Source organism: Grampus griseus, assembly GCF_964374135.1.
Source record: "Grampus griseus genome assembly, chromosome: 21".
Taxonomy (NCBI): domain Eukaryota; kingdom Metazoa; phylum Chordata; class Mammalia; order Artiodactyla; family Delphinidae; genus Grampus; species Grampus griseus.
The window spans coordinates 28,288,095-28,313,420 of NC_139015.1; the positions used below are offsets into that span (position 1 = coordinate 28,288,095).

At 36.1% G+C, this 25,326-nt stretch overlaps 1 protein-coding gene across 1 annotated transcript in view; it reads left to right on the forward strand.

The window, feature by feature from the left end:
• Window positions 1–25,326, forward strand: part of KCNU1 (potassium calcium-activated channel subfamily U member 1) — a gene marked incomplete at its 5' end in the record, with an annotated part of 136,502 nt that overhangs the window by 25,041 nt on the left and 86,135 nt on the right. Inside the window, 7 exons of the mRNA XM_082680408.1 lie at window positions 1,297–1,467; window positions 2,409–2,500; window positions 4,974–5,084; window positions 16,406–16,511; window positions 17,559–17,641; window positions 18,726–18,795; window positions 22,080–22,232. Of these exons, the coding sequence (XP_082536534.1) occupies window positions 1,297–1,467; window positions 2,409–2,500; window positions 4,974–5,084; window positions 16,406–16,511; window positions 17,559–17,641; window positions 18,726–18,795; window positions 22,080–22,232 (786 nt within the window). The remainder of the gene's footprint in view (window positions 1–1,296; window positions 1,468–2,408; window positions 2,501–4,973; window positions 5,085–16,405; window positions 16,512–17,558; window positions 17,642–18,725; window positions 18,796–22,079; window positions 22,233–25,326) is intronic.

Sequence of the window (25,326 nt, forward strand, 5' to 3'; positions counted from 1 at the left end):
TTCTTACAGTACAGTAGTCTTACAAAGCAGTAAAGGCTCCAGATCTGTGGAAGCTGATTAGTAGACTTTGCAACCAAATCTACTACCAGCCCTGAGAGTTAAGCATAGACATGCAATCTCCTTATCTGGGAGTGGAGTATTAGAGGAGCCCACACTCTTAACCTACTCATCCAACTTTAGAAGGAGGCAGCAGTTGGCACACCACTTTAAAAAAGTGATCGGAAACTTCAGCAAAGTACATTATTTCTAGTTTTCATTCTGGTTCTTAGCAACAAAACAAAAAACCTGCCTTCCCCAGCCATCGCTAGCATTTTACCATCTCTCGTGGAAAAATGGAAACGGAAAACATCTAGGAAATAAGTACTATTTGGGGAAAAATGTCTAAAAACAGAAACATAGCGGAAATTTTGTATATATTCTATATAACTAATGTTTGTTATGTATCATAACAAATGATATATATGTATAAATTTATATATATGTTCTATAAAGTATAATGCCATTGCCTAAGTTACTCTTTTTGTTTGAGGTAAAAAAAAAAAAATCGGATAAACCTAGGTTTCTTAAAATGTGAAGACTTAGGGGGAAAATCAGAGGAAGATTTTTCCAGAGTTTGTCTTTTTTTTTTTAATTGAAGTATAGTTTTTGTACAATATTATATGTTACAGGTGTACAATATAGTGATTCACAATTTTTCAAGGTTATACTCTGTTTATAGTTACTATAAAATATAGGCTATATTTCCCATATTGTACAGTATATCCTTGTAGCTTATTTCAGTTTCCTTTTTATCACTGAAAAGATTTTTGCAGGGAGGGAGGAAAGTAATCTGGAAAGCTTGTTTGCTCTTCCTGAGACTCCAGCGTTCATGCGCTTAAGCTCACTGAGATCAAGTGCCCATTTAAGTGCTGCTTTCCTTCATGATGATCCTGATGTGATGTAAAATGAGGGTGAATAATAATTGCTCAGTCTGACAGCCTCTGAATCCCGTGGCTCCGGGATGGGAGGATGTGCCCACAGGAGAAGAGATGTTGTCAGCCATTCCCCGCATTGAGCATCTCCACTGTGGGCTCCAGCTACACACCCCTCAGATTTGAGCAGTAATCACCGTGAAGGGAAACAAGACTTCACAATTACTACCCACAATTTGCAAACCCTTCACAGCGACGTGGGAATCATTTACTCTTTCATTTGGATTGAATTAAATGAAACGAATCGAAAGTTGTGCTTATTCTTTATAAACTTTTCCTTGGATTCCATTCAGAGACCTTTCCTAAGTCTTCTCTCTTTGGACAGGTGGAAAATTCTGGTGATCCCTGGCTCAAAGGTAGAAATTCACAGAATATTTCATATTTTGAGTCCATTTACCTGGTCATGGCAACGACGTCGACTGTCGGCTTTGGAGATGTGGTAGCCAAGACATCCCTAGGACGGACCTTCATCATGTTCTTCACCCTGGGGAGTTTGGTAAAGAATATTTTTATGTCTTTTGAGTATAGCTACATAAACGAAAAACATTTGGTTAATGGTGAGAAAGAAAGTGATATAGGTTTGAGAGTGAATGTTGCATTATTCAGAGCAGGTATCAAATGAAAATGAAGAGATATGTGAATCCCATATTTTCCAAACTGCATCCCCTGGAGCACATGACGTAATTGTTCGATTGCCAGGGATGAGGGTGGTAGACAAAGGAGAGCAGACGTTCCTAATTAGCCTCTGCATTGATTTGAGCAACCGCATCTTCCTTCATCTTTTGCCCATCGGATTATAGTCTTTCTTCCAAAGAGGAAGGGGATTTGAGATTTGATCTGCAGGAAGTTGTGTTCTTTCCAGCCCAAATGAGTAAGCTCTCTCTAAACCAGCATTTTACTACAGATAAGTGAACATCTGTGCTTGGTTCAGGAGTGTGTCAAGGACAAAGGAAGCCTCCTTTTCTTTTAGTGACTTTAATGGCAATTCCTTAATAACCATCTCCGAGTTCTCCACTCTACCTTTCTGATATCCCCCCGTCCACATCATTGTTACATCCCCTCATTTCTGTCATTTTCCCTTAACCCTACTCTGTCCCATATGCTTTATTTTTTCCCCAAGCCCCAAATAGTATCAAGTGAAAGAGTCAGAAGGGCAGTTAGAAGTGATGACAGGAAAAAATGGGTGGGGAGGTTGCCTTACTGCTTGTCTTTGCTTTCATCTTTTTGAAGGATGAAAAGCAATTTATTAAATTTTAACCAAATCCAAAGGCTGAAGTAAGGAAGAAAACTGGTCTCCCTTTAAAAGCACAGTTCCCAGTCATGCCCTTCTTAGAAGAGAGAAAGTTTTACGTACCTGCTTTCTCCTCTGTAATCTTGGAATTTTGAAGTATCCTTGGAAGTAGTGAGACCTCAGGTTTTATTTGCCAATCATTTTAGGTTCTGTTTGCGAACTGCATCCCTGAAATGGTGGAACTTTTTGGTAACAAGAGGAAATACACCAGTTCCTATGAAGTGGTCAAAGGAAAGAAGTAAGTAGCTTTCAAGTATAATTTCTACAGTTTGAGGTATTCTACGAAGTCACTCTCCCTTTTGAAACACGATTGCCTGGCCTAGGTAGATAAGTTGGCAAGGTCCTCATTCACTGAAGAGGGCTGGAATAAAAACCATGAGAAGATGTTTACTACCTGATACGCACTACCCTCTAGATGCTCATAAGAGGATTAAATAAACTAGAATGACAGATATGTTGTCATTCGGCGTCACATGCTGATTGTGCCGATATTTGTCCATTCCTTATCTCAGACTGTTCTCTTCTATCCATTCCTGATTGTCTTACTCATTTGAACCATGTGGTTGACTCATGGCTAACTTTACATTAGGATCCAATTAGAGTCACAGTTCGAATTTAAAATAATTCAATTCCGTTGTCTTAGCCCAAACTCCCCTCAAGCTCATCCATGGGAAGAGGTTTGCTAGCGTGAGGAGGGGTTTCAGCCTGTCCTCCAGTCCTTCACAGATCACCTGTTTTGTCCATGCCACAGCTGTTCGTTCCCAGGAGCAAAGTGGGTTTGGAGTTGTTTTTACTCTACTTCTCTGTGGATATATGTTACCTCCATTGCCATTATGATTCTTCATACCTAAGGAGAAGATAAGGAATTGGAAATCTCAAATTCAAAGTGATTCTTTTTTATTTAGTCTCTTACCTGCTGTAGAGGAAAGAGGCGCAGTGGAGGTAAACTCCTTTGGAGTGATGTCTTAACACAGTTGGATAAAAACCAACATTGATCCAGGCGTATGAAGAGGAAGGTAACAAAATGAAATGAATGAAAAACAAATATTGAAAACAGTGAAATAAGCTAGATAAGCCAAAGTCTAACCCAGTTCATCTCACACATGCTAAATAGGCCAATAAGGTCTGGAAAATATAAGTTTAACTTAGGCTAAAATTACACTTTCCGTTTTCTTACATGACTAATGGGAGGAAAATAGCTTCTTTATGTATATGAAGCCTAAGGAAATTGACGGCTGTTTTTCACCATAGAAGTTACATGCATAGGTTTGTGGACCTGTGCTAGATGTCTCTCCATTGGACTCACTTCTTTTGTGAGTACTAGATAATTTTAGATGCAGAAGATAAACCAAAATAGCCTAGATTCTGGGGCTGCCTCAGCCATAGTATTTGACTATAGGAAAATCAGTGAGCCATTCCGAGCTCAGTCGTTCCTCTGAAAAAAGATGACACCAGCCAATCAGGAGTCAAGTGGCAAATCAAGTGAAATTAACACACGTGCAACTCCATTATAAATTATAAATAACCGAGAAAAATCTAGCAGTTACGATAGTTATCCTTAAATGCCTGAAAAGCTATGTGTAATTCAAATGTGTGGAATCATTCCCTACAGAAATCTTATGCTCCTTTTGTATACTGGAGATGCAGTCCTTGGTGTTTTTAAGTTTAAAATCTAGGTGGAACTTTTTTTTCTTAACATCTTTATGGGAGTATAATTGCTTTACAATGTTGTGTTAGTTTCTGCTGTATAACAAAGTGAATCAGCTATATGCATACATATATCCCTATATCCCCTCTCTCTTGTGTCTCCCTCCCAGCCTCCTTATCCCACCCCTCTAGGTCGTTGCAAAGTACTGAGCTGATCTCCCTGTGCTATGCAGCTGCTTCCCACTAGCTAGCTATTTTACATTTGGTAGTGTATATATGTCCATGCCACTCTCTCACTTCGTCCCAGCTTACCCCTCCCCCTCCCCATGTCCTCAAATCCATTCTCTACATCAGCATCTTTATTCCTGTCCTGCCCCTAGGTTCTCCATGACCTTTTTTTTTTTTTTTTTAGATTCCATATATATGTGTTAGCATACAGTATTTGTTTTTCTCTTTCTGACTTACACACTTCCTAACACCATACACAAAAGTAAACTCAAAATGGATTAAAGACCTAAATGTAAGGCCAGACAGTATAAAACTCTTAGAGGAAAACATAGGCAGAACACTCTATGACATAAATCACAGCAAGATCCCTTTTGACCCACTTCCTAGAGAAATGGAAATAAAAACAAAAATAAACAAATGAGACGTAATGAAACTTAAAAGCTTTTGCACAGCAAAGGAAACTGTAAACAAGACGAAAAGACAACCCTCAGAATGGGAGAAAATATTTGCAAACGAAGCAACTGACAAAGGATTAATCTCCAAAATATACAAGCAGCTCATGCAGCTCAATATCCAAAACACAAACAACCCAATCCAAAAGTGGGCAGCAGACCTAAATAGACATTTCCCCAAAGACGATACAGATTGCCAACAAACACATGAAAGGATGCTCAACATCACTAATCATTCGAGAAATGCAAATCAAAACTACAATGAGGTATCAAACACCAACTTTTATTTCAGACTAAGTTTAAGCTAATTGTCCATCTCTAAATCTAGACAGGAAGATACTTCTGTTCCTGGGATGAACCACCTCCCATGTTTTCACTTTCTAGGTTCATTGTGGTCTGTGGAAACATCACTGTGGACAGTGTGACGGCTTTCCTGAGGAATTTCCTCCGCCATAAGGCAGGGGAGATCAATACTGAGATTGTTTTCCTGGGAGAGTAAGTGTATCTGTGTGACCCGTGGGCAGGGAATACTTGAAGTATGTGTGAATATTTGTAATGGAAGAAAATTGTCCTTGCGTTATTAATTTTTAAAATTCGGAAATAATAGTAAGCAATAAGTAAGGAAAGAGCAGTTCATGACCAGAGTTAACCTCTGAAAATATATCTTGCCAGGTGTTTTTCCCAGTGAAACACTGGGAAATGCCTATTTAACACAAAAAGAGTTTTAAGTAGGCAACATGGTTTCTAACTGTTCTGTTTTACTATTTTGGTTCCTAGTGAGATTGAGCAATTTTTGTGTGTTTTGATGGTTTGTGGGTTTTTTGAAATGGCTCTTCATTTCTTTTATCTTCTTTTCTATGAAGAGGGTCCTCTGTTACTTTGCTGACTTTTAAGCCTCATTATATTTTTATATTAGCTGCTTTGTGTCGTATGTTGTAAATGTTTTTTCCTCTCCCTTTGCTTTTTAATTTTTATGCGTGCTTTTGTTGTACATCGAATACAGAAGCATCCGGTTTACATGGACTCTAATCTATCAACTCTTTCCTTCTGGCTTTCTGCTTTTCTGACATGTTTAGACCCTTCTGTCCTAGAATTAAGTAACTATCTCTCTAGCATTTTTAGTTTTTCATATTGAAATGTTTTATATTTAAGCTCTCTGGAAGTGACTTTGTGTAATGTGTAGGGAACTAACTTCTTTATTTTTTTCCAAATGGTCTATCCATTATCCAGACATCACTCACTAAATAAGTCACCCAGATATGAAATGACATTTTGATTTTATCCAGGATTGCCTATCAGATCACCTCGGCCTTCACGCATTTCATAGTTGAACACTGTACTCTCTTTACATCTGACACCTTCAACCCACCGTTACCTTGGGCTCTCAGGTGTGAGATAACCAGTAAGCATTTTGAATTTCTTTATGGTGCTGTTGACAGACAGCCAAGAGTTCTGCTTCAGGATCATTGTCATGCCTGTCTTTTCAATCATTTGTGTATTACTTGAATCCTTACTTAAAAAATAGTAAAAAAAAAAAAAAAAAAAAAAAACCAAAGTGCTAAAACCAGTGATAAGAGGCTAATAATTGTAACCCATCTGAGACAAAGAGGAAGTCATTAAATGTGTGGAAAGTAACTTCTTTTATCTGATGATGTATTTTCATAGACTAATGTAGGTTATTGTAGGTATTCGTCAAGTTAATGAATGAAATTTCTTAAATGGTACAAAATGTTGGAAGTGTCTATGTAGAATTTTGTCAGTTACATCTATACTCTGAAGACTCCAAAATTGATGTCCCCCACTAGACATTCTCTGTGGCTTCATAGTCACACAACTAATTGCTCACTGGGTATTTCCACCCCAGTGTTTCAAAGGCCCCTCAGACTCAAAAGTAAACTCATGATTTAATGTCCAACTTTTCCATCTCACAAGGCAAATTAAAAAATTTAAAATTAAAAAACAAGAAGAAAAGGAAACAGCTTTTCCTGTCTCAGCAAGTGGGACCTCATCAATGCCGCTCCTTAAAACAGAAAACTAGGAGTTGTCTTTGACTTTACTGTCTCCCTCAAACCCTGTGTACACGTTCATCATCAGTTGCATCTCCTACATAAATCCTAATTCTACCATTTTGTCTCCACTCTCACAACCGTATTCAAAGTTCCTATCTTGTCTCTCCTGAACTTCTGTAAAGGCTACTTTATTGATCTGTTCTTTCTGCTCAGAAGCTCTTCAGCTGTATGTGACTGATTTATTTTCATCTCCCAGCACTCAGAGTCCTTCCCTGGCCAACTTATCTAAATTAACGTCTTCTAATCCTCCTGTCTCATCACTCCATTTATTTGCTTTAAAGCAATTACCACAGTCTGTGATGGTGGTGGATTTTCCTTTGGTGCAGAGGTTCACATTACCTTTCCTTACTGTACGTTCATGCTGCTCCTCTCAATAAACCTGTGCTGGCCTTTGACTTAACTTGAGAAATAGAATTCAGCAGAGGGAAGACTGTGGTAGATTGTTTTTTAAAAGATGGCTACCAGAAACCCCTCCCAAATGTTTACACATATTCTCCTCCTCCCATCAAATGTGGAGTCTTCTAGCTTCCCTTCTATTGATCTGGGCTGGCCTTTTGACTCATTTTAACCAATGAAACATGTGTAAATGACTGAGCCAGTTAAAGGACCAACCCATAAAGAGCCTATCACCTTCTGCGCTCAGTGTCTTGAAACCCTGGACCACTATGTAAGAAGTTCACCTCCTCCTCCAGGGGTAGGAGGCCCATCCAGCTGCCAGCTCCTCCAGAAGCCCAGCTGAGGCAACAGACCTGTAAGTGATGCCATCTCAGAGGTTCTAGCCCACTAGAGCTCTCAGCTAAACAGAGTCATGTCTCCAACAAAACTGCATGGAGCAGAAGACTCACCCAGCTGAGCCCAGTCAAAACAAAGAATTTCAAGAAATAATAACTCATTATTTTAAGCCACAAAGATTGTGCCAGATTTTGTGCAAACCTAGGTAACTGATATAGAAATTGACACTTTTCTTTCTTTGGTTACTTATTATTTAAAGCAAAACAATATCCAAGATATTATATTATAAAATGTCATAAAGGTAAAATATTAATTTATGTTTCTATAATTCAGGATAACTAGTAGCATTCAACAAAAACTAACTATGGCTAACTTAACAGAAAAAAAAGTTGATATTATGTAGCTCTCAAAACATCCAGAAGACCAGATAACTAGGCTTAGAGAATATACAACAGTGAATAATGATGAGATATTTATTTCCTTGAGTAATTTGTATTGTTATTGTGCCTGAGTGGGTACATAAATATTGATTTATTATTCTTTATATTGAATGCATACATCCTATACACTTTGTATATGTGCAGTTTTTCACAATCAGATGAAAAGATGAAAACTTTCTAGAGTTGAAAAAAGATATCAGGTCTCAGATTGGAAAGGTGCAATAATGCTGATCAGGATAAATGAAAATCATGTACACACAGGCACGTTGTCATAACATGTAAGGCAGGGGTCCTGAACCCACCTGTCCGCAGCCTGTTAGGAACTGGGCCGCACAGCAGGAGGTGAGTGGCAGGCGAGCGAGCGAAGCTTCATCTGCCGCTCCCCATCGCTCACATTACCGCCTGAACCATCCACCGCCCCACCTCCCATCCATGGAAAAATTGTCTTCCATGAAACCGGTCCCTGGTGCCAAAAAGGTTGGGGACCGCTGATGTAGGGGTCACCTAATTCAGCAGTTGTTGAGGGATGGGGCAGATCCATGTAGGAATCCAGAAGATAGTACTATTCCAGAAAGTAATATAGGAACATAACTTATACATCAAATCGCAAAATACTTATCACCAAATATTTAACCCCTTCCTATTTTTCCAGTCTTACTGCTCAGAGATAACTATTTCTTCTAAGTTTAAATCTGTTTTATCACTCTTTTGACTCCTCAGTTGTACACAGTATTTATTCATCACCTGATATTTTGCAGATGTATATTATTCATCCCTCTGCACCACTTTCCCTTCTTCAGTTGTTCCATTATAGTTATCTTCTAATTTGTAATTACAGCGACAGTGTTTATATCATTATGGCTGATAAATGTTGGTCTTTGATAACAGTACATTTCCTCAAATTTTTTTCTGGTACTTAATGATCGCCTCCTTTTTATATGTCTATCATTAAATATTTTCCAGTAGATATATCACATGCATAGCAATAAATATTTTCTAACTTTTTCAACATTAAATAATCTCACAAGAACAAAAGTTGAGTGAAAAATTCCCAAGAGTTGCACAGGAGTCACTGGAGCGTAGAAAAAATATCTTAGAACTTACATTTATTTTTAAAATAGCAAGGTAATAATTAAGCAGCATGTTTAAAACTCTTTATCCCAAATTATAACTCAGAAAGAAAATTACAGAGAATTACAATACACATTAAAATGAATTACTATGAAGTGAACACCCATGTAACTACCACCCAAATCAAGATATAGTCTATTGCCAGCACCCCAGGAAAACCCTCCCCAATAATAACCCAATCTTTCGTCCCTAGAGATAATTATGATTTTGACTTTATATCTGACATTTATTAATTATCCTATCTCCTATGTTTATTTAGAATATTTAAGTTTTTCCTGTTTTTAAACTCACATAAATGGAATATAAATTTATTTACCTCAATAATGCGTTTGTAAGATTCATCCTTGTTGCAGCTGGATGTAGCTGTACCTATTCATTTTCATTGCTGTGTAGTAGAGCATTCCATTATATGAATACACCACAATTTTTCTTAATCCATTCTACTGTTGGTTGACATTTCTCCTCAATTTTGTCTATTATGAAGAATGTTGCTTTGAAAATTCTTATATATGTGTCCTGGTCCCCAGGCATTAAATTGCAGGGTAGTAAATCTTCCTGTAACAGAACTGTCAGTCATTCAAAATGTTTTTTTCTGGTCTGCACTTCCACCAGCAGCCCTGAGAGCTCCTTTCACCATATACAGCCTTACTACCGCTTGGAAATGTAGCTTCCCATCCTACCTAACACTTAGAAACATCAGTCTTTTTAGTTTTAGCCGTTCTTTGGGATAATGTTTTGCAAGACAGTGTATCTTATTGTGGTTTATGATCTCATTTTTCTGGTTAGTAATGAGGCCAAGCATATATTCATATATATAAGCCATTTGGGTTCCCTCTTACGAAATGGCTGTTATCTTGCCCATTTTTTAAATTAGAATGTAGTTGATTTACAACGTCGTGTTAGTTTCTGGTGTACAGTAAGGTGATTTAATATATACATATTCTTCTTCCTATTATTTTCTGTTATGCTTCTTTTTGCCCATTTTAATCCTAAATTAAGTGCAGATCTGCCAGTGACAAGCTCTTTTTTTTTTTAATGTAAAGACATCTTTATTTTCTTTTTATTCTTGAAAGATAATTTTATGGATATAGAGTTCTAAGCTGCCACATTTTATCCTTAAGAACCATGAAAGTATTATTCTGTTGATTTCTGGCTTTTGTTGTCGCTATTAAGAAGTCTGTTAAACTATCTTCTTTAATGAGTTATCTTCATAAAAAATTATGCGTTGTACTTAATGTGAAAGTATGTTATACATTTACTATGATGTGTGTAGTTTTGAATTTCTGATAATTTATTGTGCTTAGTATTCATGAGTCTTCCTGAGTCTCCGGCTTGGTGTTTTCCACCATTTCTGGAAGATTCTCAATTATTTCTTCATATATTGCCCTTGTCACTATGTTCTTTCTCCTCCTTTTCTGGGAATTCAATTATGTTAGTCCTTTTTTTACTGTGCCAAATATATTTCTTACCCTCTGTTTTGTATTTCTCCTCTTTTTTGTATCTCTGTATTACATTCTGGATACTTTATTCTGAACTACCTTCCAGGTTCCTACTTCTCTCTTTATCTGTGTTTAATCTATTTACAAACTCAATTCATTGAGTTTTTAATTTGAGTTATTATATTTTTCAGTTCCAGAATTTATATTTGGTTCTTTATCAAATATTCTCTGTTTTCATAGTTTCTTGTGTTTCCAAGGTTACCTTTTATTTATTTCAATAAAATAAACATAATTATGTTGTAGTTTGTGTCCAGTAATTCAATGTCTTAAGTCCTTGGTTTTTCTTGTCTGTTGTTTCCACTGGTTGTTACACATAGTATCTTCTTTTCTTTGTGTGCTTTTTTTGTCTTAGATTATGTGCTTATTCTTCTATTAAAAAATATTTATGGAAATAACTTGTTGCCTAGAAAAATATTACATTCTTCCAGAGAGGACTTATTTTTTAATTTTATTTATTTATTTATGGCTGTGTTGGGTCTTTGTTTCTGTGCGAGGGCTTTCTCTTGCCCCGTTGTGGCAAGCGGGGGCCACTCTTCATCGCGGTGCGCAGGCGTCTCACTATTGCGGCCTCTCTTGTTGCGGAGCACAGGCTCCAGACGTGCAGGCTCAGTAATTGTGGCTCACGGGCCTAGTTGCTCCACGGCATGTGGGATCTTCCCAGACCAGGGCTCGAACCCATGTCCCCTGCATTGGCAGGCAGATTCTCAACCACTGCACCACTAGGGAAGCCCCCAGAGAGGATATTTATTTACTTCTTCCAAGTACAATGGGGCACTTGTGCCTTAGGACCACATAAATCCAAATTCAACGCTCGATGTTCACTGTACTACCCAGGTGACAAACTCAGAATGAAAGTACATCTGAAAACTAATTTATTCAATTTTACACTTCTTCTATGCCTGCATACCTTTGTTATGCCAGGTTAAAATATGGAGAAGTTACTAAAGTCTTCATTTTGTGTGTCAGGGGAGCTGGAAGTTTTTGGACCCCTTACCCTATGACATCACCAGAATGTTAGCTCAGTTTGGTAGCTGTATCTTCTGAATTACTAAATGCTTTGCGGGGTGGGGGGACTGGACTTAACCTCTAAGACCTTGATTTCTTCTAGATTTTGGCCTGGAAATTCTTCACGGTCTGGTTATATCTTTCATGATTTATTAGATGTTTTTATATTTCATCCAGCATTTTTATATATCCTTAGTAGAAGGTTGGCTGAAATTATCTAGTTTACTATGCCTGAAAACAAAGGCCCCAGCTCTAGTGATGTTTAATATATGAAAACATGCAAAGCTCTCACTCGTTCACATATGTTTTAAGGGAATAGGGGAAGTTTTACTCAAGAGGATTGACAAATTCAGAGAATTTCCAAATATTGCAGTTGATAGTGGGCCAGATAACAAAAGTATTGTATAGTCTATTATAAGGATTTGGCTTTAAGGAAGTTGCCTTTTCTCCAAGTCAGTCCTGAATTCTTGGAGGATTTTCAGCAGAGGGATGACATAACTAGATTTATTTTTCTTCTTTAGTGTTGGGAAATTAGAATTGGATTTATCGTAATTCTTACAACAACCTTTGTACTTGACTTATACATAAGCACATTTTGGTTGTTTGTTTTTGTAAGTAGCTGTTTTTAATAATGCTCTAAGTACCAGTACATGAACTCACCATCAAGACAAAATTTAGGACAGAACCCGTATCTAACTATATGATCCTACCCACATTTCATACTGCTCTCAGTTGTTCTGTACATCATCATCATTCTTTATCTCTCCTATAGTTTTATTGCAATTATGTACAGTCTTAAAATGTTTATCTGTGTTTAACTTTACAGAAGGAAGATCACACCAGTGGAATCTTGTGGTACTTAGATTTTCCTCATTTTATATTTCTAAGATACACTCATTTTTCTGAGTGTTGCTGTAGTTAATTGTTTACTGTTATATGATATTTCATTGACAGAGTAAACCTTAGTTTATTTATCCACTCTTGGTGTGATTTGCATTGTTTCTAGATTTTTCTATTGGAAATAATTTTATTATTAACATGGCTTATGTATGGCTCTTAGTGGACCTGTGCAAGAGTGTCTGTATGTGTGTGGGGGGGGGAGGGTGGTTTAATGGTGTGAAGAATGTGAATGTTCATTTTTAAGAGATAGTATCATTTTTTACTAGTGGTTGCACCATTTTTCAAGCTTATCAGCAATCTGTAAGGGACTTTGTGTAGTTGTACATCTACATTCTTTCTAACAACTGGCATGGTCATACTTGTTAATCTTTGCAGTGGAATCAGTGTAAAGTGGAATCTCATCGTGGTTTTGAGTTATAAGCCTCTTATCACTAAGTATGGAGTTTCTCTTCATGTTTATTAGCCATACATGTTTCCTCTTTCCATGAAAAGCCTACTCATGCATTTTACCTGTTTTTCTATTGGATTGTTTGTGGGGCTTTTCTTATTTAATTTCTAGGAGTGCTTAATGTATTCTTGACACTAACTGTTCATCAGTGATCTGAATTGTAACTATATTTTTCCAGTTTATAACTTGTCTTTTCACTGAGTATGAGAAGTATTTTGATATTCAAAAGTTTTTAATATTATTATAGTTCAAATTTTCAATCATTTCAATGGTATTTAATGATTTTTTTTGGTTTTTGTTTAGGAATTTTTCCATATCCCAATATTTTAAAGATATTTAATTACATTTCCTATTAAGAATTTTTAATTTTTGTTGATGTTTACATCTCTAATTATACTGGAATTTGTTTTTTTATGGCGAGACGCATGAATAAAACTTCAGCTTCTTCCATAGATAATCATTTTATCAATGCTAGTTATTGAATAAACCCTTTTCCCCTCACTGATCTGACATGCTACCAGTATAAATAGGTCTATTCTGTGTTTTTTTTAATCAGTTTATCTCTTACTGCATTAATACTATGCTTTTTTAATTGCTAAAGATTCATAATTAATCCTTATACATCTTAGGGCAGGTTTTCCCTCCTTGCTCTTCTTTTTCCAATAGTTGACAAGCTCTTCTTGGCCCTTTATCTTTCATATCAATTTTATAATCATTTTATCATGAACTATGAAAAACCCTGTGGAAATTGATGGGAGGAATCTAATTGAAAGTTTGGTTTAAAATTGATTCTTTGTGTTACAAATTCTTTCTGACTCTGACTATACTATGGTTGTCTACTTATTTAGATCTCATTTAGTGTCTCAATAATATTGTATAATTTCCCAGGCTTGCTGTTTATTATATATTATGTAATTTTATATATGTATATATGTAATAAATATATGTGACATATATATTTATAAGTACTTGATATTCTCTGATATATTTGAAATAATGTCTTATTGTATTTTCTACTTGTTTGCTTTTGGTATGAAAAACCAGAATTGACCTTTGTGTATTAATCTTCCATTCATCCATATTGTTAAATTAGCCTCTATTTATTTTTCTGTAGTGTTTAGGGGTTTCTATGTAAATAATCATATTAGTTCAGATAAAGAGAGTTTATTTCTTCCTTTCTAACCCTTATGTGTACAGTGTATCTTTATTTTCTTATTGCTCTTGCTAAGACATCAAATATAATGTTGAGAAAAAAGCAATAGTTGTATCTCTTCTTCATTTCTCATTTTAAAGAAAACTTTTCTAATATTTTCCCACTAAGGCCATCCTTTTTATTTTAAAGATACTCTATTTGGTTAAGGATATTCTTTTCTCTTCCTAATATACCATGAGTTTTATTTCTTAACTGTGAAAAGATATTTTAATCAACTTTTTTTGTGCATCTGAGGTGGCTGTGTAATTTTTAATTTGTTAATGTGATGAATTAAATTAATAGTTTTGCTATAAGGGTTATTTTGGCTTTGTAGTATTTGTTGGGGACCATTCTCTGTTTTTAAGGTGTTTGAAAGACTTTGTATAAAAATGGGATTATTTGTTGCTTTAAAGTGTGGTAGAAGTTGCCTGCTAAACCATTTAGAACTGGTGGTTTTAAAAATTGTGTTTAGTGTGTGGGTCTCTGTATGTGTTTTCTTCGTTTTTGTTTAGTTTTGAGAGATTTTAAACTAAACTTCATTTCCTTTAATAGTCTTCTAGAGTTAGTTCTGGTAAGATCTATTTTTAGTAATTTGTCTATTTTGTCTGAGTTTTAAAAGCTGTCGCATTTGGTTGGTTGATGTATTCTTTGATTATTATTTTTAATCTCTACTTTGCCTGTAGGTATTTTTATCTTCTTTCAATATTATGAGTCATTTTTGTCTTCTCTTTTTCTCCATCAATTTTACTACAGCTTTGCCTATTATATGAGTGATTTTTTTCTCAAAGAACCAGCCTTTGTCTTTGTTCATCTTCTCTCTTTTATTTTTCTTTTCTATTTCACTGTTTGCACTCTTGTGTTTATTGTCTCTTTTCTTCTTATTTCTTGGGTTTCTTCCAAGATTAATGTCCAAAGCTGTAACTTTCCCCTAAAGCAGGCTTTTATTGTATCCAAAGACTTAGATATTTAGTGTTTTCACATAATTAATTCCTAAGAATTTTATAAATTTCATTATAATTTCTTCATAGCTCATGAGATTTTTAGCAGTCTGTTTTTCAAAATTTCCAACTATGATGAATATTTTTTAATTTTTTTGTTACTAACTTTTACTTTAATTGTACTGTGATCAGAGGTCATTATATGTACAGCAGATTTTTTTTTGCAGTGTGTTGAGGCTTTCCTTATTGGTCAAGTAAATTATCATTTTGGTAAATATTTGTGTGCTGTTGAGGAAAATTAGAATTATTCACAATAGCCATTATATGGAAACAACCTAAGTTTCCATGTATGGATGAATGAATAAAGAAGATGTGGTGTGTGTATATATATATATATATATATATATATATATATATATTTGAATGATATGAAATATCATTCAACCCTAAAAAGGAAGGAAGTCCTGTCACTTGCAACAACATGGATGAACCTGGGAGGTATTATAAGCTGGTGAAATAAGCCAGAGAGAGAAAGACAAATGCATGGTGTCACTTATATCTGGAATTTTTTTAAAAAGCCACACTTACAGAAACAGAAAGTGGAAAGATGGTTTGCCAGGGTCTGGGGATTGGGGGAAATAGGGAGAGGTTGGTAAAAAGAGTACAGACTTGCAGTTTTAAGATGAATAAGGTCTAAGGATCTAACGTAAAACATGGTGACTATAGTTGATAACACTGTATTGTATCACTGAAATTTGCTAGGAGAGTAGAATTTAAATGTCATCACCCCCCAAAAAGGTAAATATGTGAGGTGATGGATGTGTTAATTAAATAATGGGAGGGATCCTTTCACAATGTATACATACATCAAATCATCATGTTGTACACTAAATATCTTACAATTTTAACTGTCAATTTTGCCTCAATAAAGGTGAAAAAAATTTAAATTAGATATCTTAAATATTGTTTGCAGAATTTATAAATATCAAACTTCATTATTTTTTCTCCTTGATCTGTCAGTAATTGAGAGAGATGCTTTGAAATCTGTCATTACAGTGGCAGGTTCATGTATTTCTCTCATTTTGTTAAAATTTTTTGTATATTTAGAAGCTATTTTATTAAATTCATAGTTGTTTTAGAATGCTATGTCTTTTTGAATAATTGAAATGTTTTCATTGGTCCTGAACTTCTTTGTTCTTAGTAATTCCCTCCCCCCTTTTTTTTGCATTAATCTGATTTGTATTTTTTCATGTCTCTGTGATTGATTGCCCCTGAGCTTCAGACCCATTTCTGGAATTAGGCTAGTGGTGTCCACATCACCTAAGCACGTGGATTAATAATGGAGGATGGATGTTTTCCAAGAGAAGATTAGAGTTTTTATTAAATGCACTAAATAATGTAACAGTCTCTAAACCAAAGCCAATCTTCTTTTTCCATACCTGGCACTATGCTCTTTTTCCAGGGTTCCTCCTTCTTTGGAATTGGAAACCATATTTAAGTGCTACATGGCCTATACAACTTTCATTTCTGGATCTGCACTGAAGTGGGAGGATCTGAGGCGAGTTGCGGTGAGATCTAGTTCTTTTCCTCCTTGTCGTTTTCCTAAGCTGCAGCAATTAAGACAATAGTGTGTATTGCTTTTCCCAAAGGATTACTCCAGACTCTTGAATTGGGGGAAATACAACTTCTTCAACTTTAAAAACTGATCATAAAGAAATGTTAGTAATTGACCTCCAAATCCTTCTTGACAGATACCAAGCAGACCTCACTATTTACCTACGTTTATATTTAAATTTTTTAATTTCACTAAATTCTCTATCTAGAACAGTTTTATGTTATCAGTCTAAGACATCTGAAAAAGTTGTGGATAGCAGAAGTGTGTTAGATCTTTCTATCCAAGTGGGATTCTTACCAGATGACAGATTTCTAGGAGTCTGTCAGCTTTTACCGGCTTCTCCTAAACACACTGATATGCCCTCTGATAGGAAAGGCATGAAGGAAAATCGCAGAGATCCCAGTTAGGCCGAGACTAAAAGAGATGAGCAACAGCCAACCCTCTAGACATCTTGCGTTTAAGATGAAGGCCAACTTCCTCTCATGTTTTAGGTTTCTCACAATCATATGGAGCAAAAGGTTCAGTTTTTTAAAGCAGAGATCTATAGAGTCAACACAAAGAATTGAAGCAAAAATTGACAAACACAGTATAATCTTTCTCTTTCCTGCAACTTGGGGTTATAAGAGCCACTTCAGTAATTTTTTTGCTATTCTGAAAGGTTAATAACTATACAGGAAGTTGCTTAAAAAGATCTTATTACTCATCACTAGTCATAAATTGACGTTTCTGGATCATAGGAAAAATCTCATTATGCACTTGTTCCATTTTAAAGCAATCTACATCTGTGTTGGAGACTCTGGTCCGTCTATGCAGCCCCTTTCAGCATTTGCTGGACTGTGATTCTGATGTAAAGACATCCTTATCACAAGTCCCTCCCAAGTGTGCTCTCTTTCTTTTTGGAAATTGTATGATGAAACCATAAGAAAACCCCAAAGGGGAACACGTAAGCATTTCCCATGTATAATTAACAAGGTGGCTGCTGTTTAATCTTGAAGAATAGGTGGACTCTGCAGAAGCATGCCTGATTATAGCCAACCCTCTGTGCAGTGATTCACATGCTGAAGACACTTCAAACATTATGAGGTAAGAAGCTGGCACTGTGTCTTACATGCTCCAATGCTGATCTTATTTTTACCTCTTTTAAAATAAAGCCCCATGCATAGGACTAAACAGATGTCATGTATCACAGCACAGGGTTCATCATATTCCAGGTTTCTGCCTTATTTTTTGGCCCCAGAGACTCTGCAGATGTATGAAAAAGGAAATCAAAATAGAGTTTACTGTGTGTCAATGTGCTTCTCCACTTACTTTCCTGGAGTTCCGTAGGGATAATAGCTGTCTAAATTTAAAAAGCAAGCATACGAATAACTGATAACTGTTCAGATAGCACCATTCTGACTAACAGCCCCTCAGAAATAAAGACGGCATTTGTGGTTTGTGAACCTTATTCTTAGACTTTATTTACTGGGGTTTTTCTCCAGTAGTCCTAGTGAAAGATTGTGCATGGTTCAGTATGATGTGCTTTTGACTATTGGCAGTATTTTCAAGATGGCTAGGATTAGTGTTACCATCTTGAACTGTGAACTATCTATGAGCAGGAACTCAATTTGTGGTAAGAGATTCAAACTGTCATTGTGAGGGCAATGCCATTGTACCTAACCCAGATGAACTGTTGGCCCCCAGAGCAGAATAAATACACGTAGCTGAAGGTGACTCTACAAAAAGCAAGAGAAGGCTGAGAACTTGTAACGTACAGTAAATATAAGATAGATCTTAGTTTCTTAATTTGTAAAATAAGAAAGTTGGATTAGACAGTCTGTTTGCTACTTTGAGCTATAGATAGCAATTCAGTCTCTGTTTTTTTCTGTAATTAATGTGTTTGAGTTTGAAGACTAAAATATATGAAACTGATTATTTCCTCCTCAGGAATTGCTCCCAGAAGACCACTCTTAATACCAAAAGCTTACCTTTCCATAGATTTAATTTACTAAGTCACTGAAACCATAGCACTCTTCCATGTGTGTGCTATTGAAGATCATAACAATGAACTTTATAATGTGCTCTTTTCCTGTGCTTACCCACACATCAACTTAACTTTGAATTGAATTATATCGTAAAGACATTGGATATGGCACATCACTAATGAGCATGTTTGTTATTTTTGTAGGGTGCTCTCTATCAAGAACTATTACCCTAATACCAGAGTCATCATACAGATACTTCAGTCCCATAACAAGGTATTGTAACATTATAGCCTGTTCAGTCTCCTCCCCTTTTAGTCTGTAGAACTAAATGAACTTAGTTCATCTAAGTAATATATGAACTTATTACTTTATAATGAGTCTACACACAAAAAGCTTTTGCCAGTTGCAGGTGAAATTTGGAGCCCCATTAAGATTGTTAATTACATAAAAATGTAAATTTGGAAAGAGTTATGTTTACATACTTTAAAAGCTATTGCCTGATGGTCTGGAGTCCAGTCATTCTGAATTTAGGTGCTGACTGAGATCCTCCCCTTGGGGCCATGGACAGGTCTTGGCACACCCTTAAGTACTGGGAGCCACTAAAAATAAAGTAGGCAGATTGGACAATGACAAGGGTTTGAGAAACAACCAAGGACTAGGGCAGCGTTGAACAATAAGATTCATCTACTACACAAGTCCACTCATTCAAGACAGGGAGAGGTGGCTTTTTTGTCCAATGCACAGAAACCAACACAGAGAGTCAAATAAAAGGAAGAAACAGAGGAATATCTTCCAAACAAAACAACAAGACAAAACCTCAGAAAAAGACCTTAATGAAAAGGATATAAGCTACTTTTCTGATAGAGAGTTTAAAATAACAGTCATAAAGATGCTCACTGAGCAGGAGAAGAATGGATGAACAAAGTGAAAATTTCGACAGAGAGATAGAAAATATTAAAACGTTCCAAATAGAAGTCACAGTGCTGAGGAATACAATAACTGAACTGCAAAAAAAAAACGTAATAGAGAGGTTCAACAGCAGACCAGAGGAAGCAGAAGAAAGGATCAGCAAACCTGAAGATAGCATAGAGAGTGTAGACCTCACATAATCAGAGCAGCAGAAAGAAAAAAGAATGAAAAAGAGTGAAGATAGCTTAAAGGGACTTATGGGACAATATCAAGTGGACCAACATTCACATTATAGGAGTCCCAGAAGGAGAAGGGAGAGAGAAATGGGTAGAGAACTGACTTGAAGAAATAATGGCTGTCAACTTTCCTAAACAGATATTCAGATCCACAAAGCCCAGAAAGTTCCAAATAAAAGGAACCCAAAGAGATCCATATCAAGTACATTCTAATTAAAGTGTCAACAGTTGAGGACAAGGAGAGAATTTTAAAAGTAGCAAGAGAAAAACAACTTGTTACATATACGGGAACTCCCATAAGATTATCAGCAGATTTTCAACAGAAACTTTGCGGGCCAGAAGGCAGTGCCACAATATATTCAAAGTGCTAAAAGAAAAAGAAAAAAACTGCCAACCAAGGATACTTTACCCAGCAAAGTTGTCATTCAGAATCAAAGGAACGATAAAGAGGTTTCCAGACAAGCAAAAGTTAAAAGAGTTCATCACCAATAGACAGACCTTACAAGAAACGTTAAAGGAACTTCTTTAAGCTGTAGTGAAAGGGGTAATTAGTAAAAGGTAAACATATGAAAGTATAAGTCTCATTGGTAAAGGTAAATATATAGTAAAATTCCAAATATTCTAATGTTGTAAAGGTGATAGATTAATCACTTACAAAGCTAGTATGAAGATTAAAAGACAAAAGTAGTAAATAACTACAATAATTTGTAAAATGATACATAAAATAAAAAGATGTAAATTGTAGTATCAAAAATAAAACTTGGGTTGTGGGGATAAAAATATAGAGCTTTTGATGTGATCAAACTTAAGTTACTATCAACTTAAAAGAGACTTGTAGGTTGTTTTATGCAAGGTTCATGGTAACCACAAAGCAAAAATTTATAGTAAATAAGATAAAGAGAAAGGAATCTAAGCATACTGCTACAGAAAGTCATCAAATCAAAGATGAAGAGAGCAAGAGGAGAAGAAAGGAACAGTGGAATTATAAAACTTTCAGAAAACACTTGACAAATGGCAGTAAATACATACTTACCAATAATTACTTTAAATATAAATGGACTAAATTTTCTAATCAAAAGACATAGAGTGGCTGAATAGACAAAAAAAATAAGACCCATCTATACGCTGCCTACAAGAAACTTAGATATAAGGACACAGACTGAAAGTGAGGGGATGGAAAAATAGATTCCATGCCAATGGAAAGCAAAAGAAATCTGGGGAAGCTATACTTATATCAGACAAAATAGACTTTAAAACAAAGACTGTAGTAAGAGAAAAAGAAGGGCATTACATTATCAAAAGGGTCAATCCCACAAGAGGATATAACATTTGTAAATATTTATGACACCAGCATAGGAGGACCTAAATTTATAAAGCAGATGTTAACAAATCTAAATGGAGAAATAGCAATACAGTAATAGTTGAGGACTTTAATACCCTACTTTCTTCAATGGATAGATCATCCAGATAAAAAAATCAATAAGGAAACATTGGCCTTAGACAACATATTATACCTCATGACTTAGACAAATACAGAACATTGCATTCAAAAGCACCAGAATACACAGTCTTCTCAAAAAGTATTAAAAAAACCCTAAATCTTGCCATTTGCAACAACACGAGTGGGCCTCAGGGGCATAATGCTAAGTGAAATGAGTCAGACAGAGAAAAACAAATACCATGTGATCTCATTCATATGTTGAATAACAGCAAAAAAGAAACCCTGAGCTCATAGATTCACAGAACAGGTTGGTGGTTGCCAGAGGTGGGGGTGGGCAAAATGGGGGAACAGGAAGAAAAGGTATAAATTTCTAGTATAAAAGAGTCATGGTGACTGTAGTTAATAATACTTTATTTTATATTTAAATGTTGCTAAGGGAATAGAATTTCGAAGTTCCCATCACAAGAGAAAATACCTTGTAATTACAGTAGTGATGTTAACTGGACTTATTGTGGTCATCCTTTGACAATATATACAAATATTGAACATTGTACACCTGAAACTAATATAATTTTATACGTTAATTATATTTCAAAAACATAAAACAAGCGAACAAAATGATTGCAAATTCGGGGAACTTTCTTGAGGTATATTTCTTTCTAATATTTGACTTTCTTTTCTTTTACTGAAGTACAGTTGATTTACAATATCGTATTAGTTTCAGGTGTACAACGTAGTGATTCAATATTTTTATAGATTACACTGCATTTAAGTTATTACAAAATAATGTCTATATTTCCCTGTGCTGTACATTATGTCCTTGTTGCTTATTTACTTTATACATAGTAGTTTGTATCTCCTAATCCCTTTCCCCTGTCTTGCCCCTCCCTCCTTCCCTCTTCTCACTGGTAACCACTAGTTTGTTCTCTGTATCCACAAGTCTGTTTCTAATACTTTCTACCATGAAACAGGTTTTTCTGCCAAAGATCCCCAGCTGGAACTGGAATACTGGAGACAACATCATCTGCTTTGCTGAATTAAAGCTCGGATTTATCGCCCAAGGCTGTTTGGTGCCAGGCTTGTGTACCTTTCTAACATCTCTATTTATTGAGCAAAACAAGAAGGTAACCTTGGAAACTGATGTTGAATCTTGGCTCTATCCCCATGTCCTCATAAATTAATATCAGGAATAAAAATAAAAATTGAGGGAAGCAAGAAGGCCCCAAGAAATGAGGTTTGACTTCTACTTGAGCTGGGAAGGGATTGAGACATCTAGATTGAAGTCCCAAGTACCACACTGACCTTGAAGAAGTTGTTTATCTTATTGTTGCCTAAGAATATTTACCTGCAAAATAGAAATCATAACCCTGCTTCCTCCCAGCAATCCATGACGTTATGACAGTAAATGTATTCATAAATGTAGAAGCACTTTGAGTTATTGAAGGTAGAAATATAAATAAAGGTTATGTTATTAGTGGAGAAATCATACATTTAAATATATGTTAAATACCAACTAATTGACATAATAATAAATTATATTCATCAAAGAGAAATAATAATACAAATAATATTAAAATCTAATTTTCCGGGTTATTTTGGGTTATTCTATGCAGTAATAATAATAGTAGCCACATGTTGAATGCCTACTGTGTGTCATGCATTTTAAGTACATTTTGTGTTTCCCTCAATATTTCAAGGTAGTATCCCAGTCATGGACGCTAACTAATAGTAAGTTAGTAAGTAGCAGATGTAGAATTGTCTGACTTACAGTCTCACCACTATGCCCCGTGCCTCTGGCTGTTAAATATCTTCTCCCAGTCTTCTACATCAGGTCTTTTTTTTTTTTTTTTTTTTTTTACGTGGGCCTCTCACTGTTGTGGCCTCTCCCGTTGCGGAGCACAGGCTCCGGACGTGCAGGCCCAGCGGCCATGGCTCACGAGCCCAGCCGCTCCACGGCATGTGGGATCTTCCCGGACCGGGGCACGAACCCGTGTCCCCTGCATCGGCAGGCGGACTCTCAACCACTGCGCCACCAGGGAAGCCCTACATCAGGTCCTTTGATACCTTTGTTTGAGACAAAATAAATGGCTAAATGGACTACTGGGATGAAATACTGTAGCACATAGTATGCCTTCCAAATGCCATCTCTGTGAAATGCTCTGGGAAAGATGTTCTAACCCTCATCTGGGCCTGGTATCCTATTGTCCAGAACCTCTCCAGAGAGACACCTTTCTCTCCATTTAATTATGCATCCACCTTTGCCTCTTCTTGGCTTCTCTTTGCACTTTATTTCCTTTGTCCAATAAATTTAAAAAAATCTGTACACCTTTTCTGGTCCCTTCCTTGGTGCTGTTAAGGAAAAGCAAAAGAGGTATAAGATTCAAGAGATACTCTGATCAGCAAAATGCTAACCGGAAACCACAGCATTCTCTAGTAATTCCCCCTGTGAATGCGAGGAGATGCCATATACAGAGAAATAAAATCGACCATCAGGCGGTAGGAATGAGCCTTGGTGATGATACAGCGAACATGCTTTAACCTTCCCTTAGTGGTCACTGTGTGTAGCCCAGGAAATGGCTTGTGAGGACATTGCCTGTGTGTTGTAAGCTTAGAAAGTGCAGGATAACTGCAATACGTGTTGTGAGGATTGTGATTTTTAATCTCTGTGTCTAGAGAAAATAGAGTGTGAACTCTATATGAAACCTTTGTCTCCTTCATGAAAATATAGAAGGTAAGAGATGTACAACCTGCCCTGTTGTGGCTTTATTGCTGTTGTTGTTTGTTGTGTTTTTGGGGGTTTTTTTATTGTTTGTTTATCTAAAGTTGGAACCTCCTCAGTGATGATGGTCACCTGTCAATATTCATAAGGTGGCTTTTGGAAGATAGGAATTAAGAGAGATTTGTGGTCATGAAGATTTTTTGGTTGGGGGGGAGTGAAGTCTGAAACTCTCTTTCAGAAATTCTAAACAGGGCAAGATTTTTTCATGTTGTACTCTGCTCTGGTGATTTAGATTCTGTAATTAATTAAATTAATTAACTAAAATTAATTTAGTTACTTAAACCTACTAACTTAGGTTTAACGATCCGGATGCTAGTGTCTTATGTCCAATTTTGCTCAGATTAGGCACTTAAACTTTCTCTGTCAGTTTCTGCGTCTATGAAATAAGACTTGCTAATCTACTCATAACCTGATTTTATCCAGGTATTGAGTGAATATTTGTAAAACTTCTGGGCAGTCAGATTAGAAAGCCTTAGGTCAATGCCATGTATTCTGACTCTGTTGATCTATATTGATTATATGGTGAGAAATCGTAGTCTGAGGAGCATCTCCAGTTGGTTCTAGGCACAGAGGATTGCCTTAAACTTAAATTTAGATTAGATCTAATCTAACTGATTTTTTCATGCTCCCGATTCTACTATCCAAATCCAAAATCCATCTTGTGATCCTGTTTCCCGTTCTGATTTTAAAAAAAACTGACTCAGGTCCATCCACCTCACTACAAGTAACTCAATTTTGTTTCTTTTTATGGCTGAGTAATATTCCATTGCATATATGTGCCACATCTTTATCCATTCATCTGTTGATGGACACTTAGGTTGCTTCCATGTCCTGACTATTGTAAATAGTGCTGCAGTGAACATTGTGGTACATGTCCCTTTTTGAGTTATGGTTTTCTCAGGGTATATGCCCAGTAGTGGGATTGCTGGGTCATATGGTAGTTCTATTTTAAGTTTTTTCTAGAGTCTGTCACACAGAGTGAAGTCAGAAAGAGAAAAACAAATACTGTATGCTAACACATATATATGGAATCTAAAAAAAAAAAATGGTTCTGAAGAACGTAGGGGCAGGACAGGAATAAAGACACAGACGTAGAGAATGGACTTGAGGACGTGGGGAGAGGGAAGGGTAAGCTGGGACGAAGTGAGAGAGTGGCATGGACATATATACACTACCAGATGCAAAATAGATAGCTAGTGGGAAGAAGCTGCGTAGCACAGTGATATCAGCTCGGTGCTTTGTGACCACTTAGAGGGGTGGGTTAGGGAGGGTGGGAGGGAGATGCAAGAGGGAGGGGATATGGGGATATATGTATATGTATAGCTGATTCACTTTGTTATGCAGCAGAAACTAACACACCATTGTAAAGCAATTATACTCTGATAAAGATGTTTAAATAAATAAAATGTCTTTATTGCAAAAAAAAAAAAAAACACCTG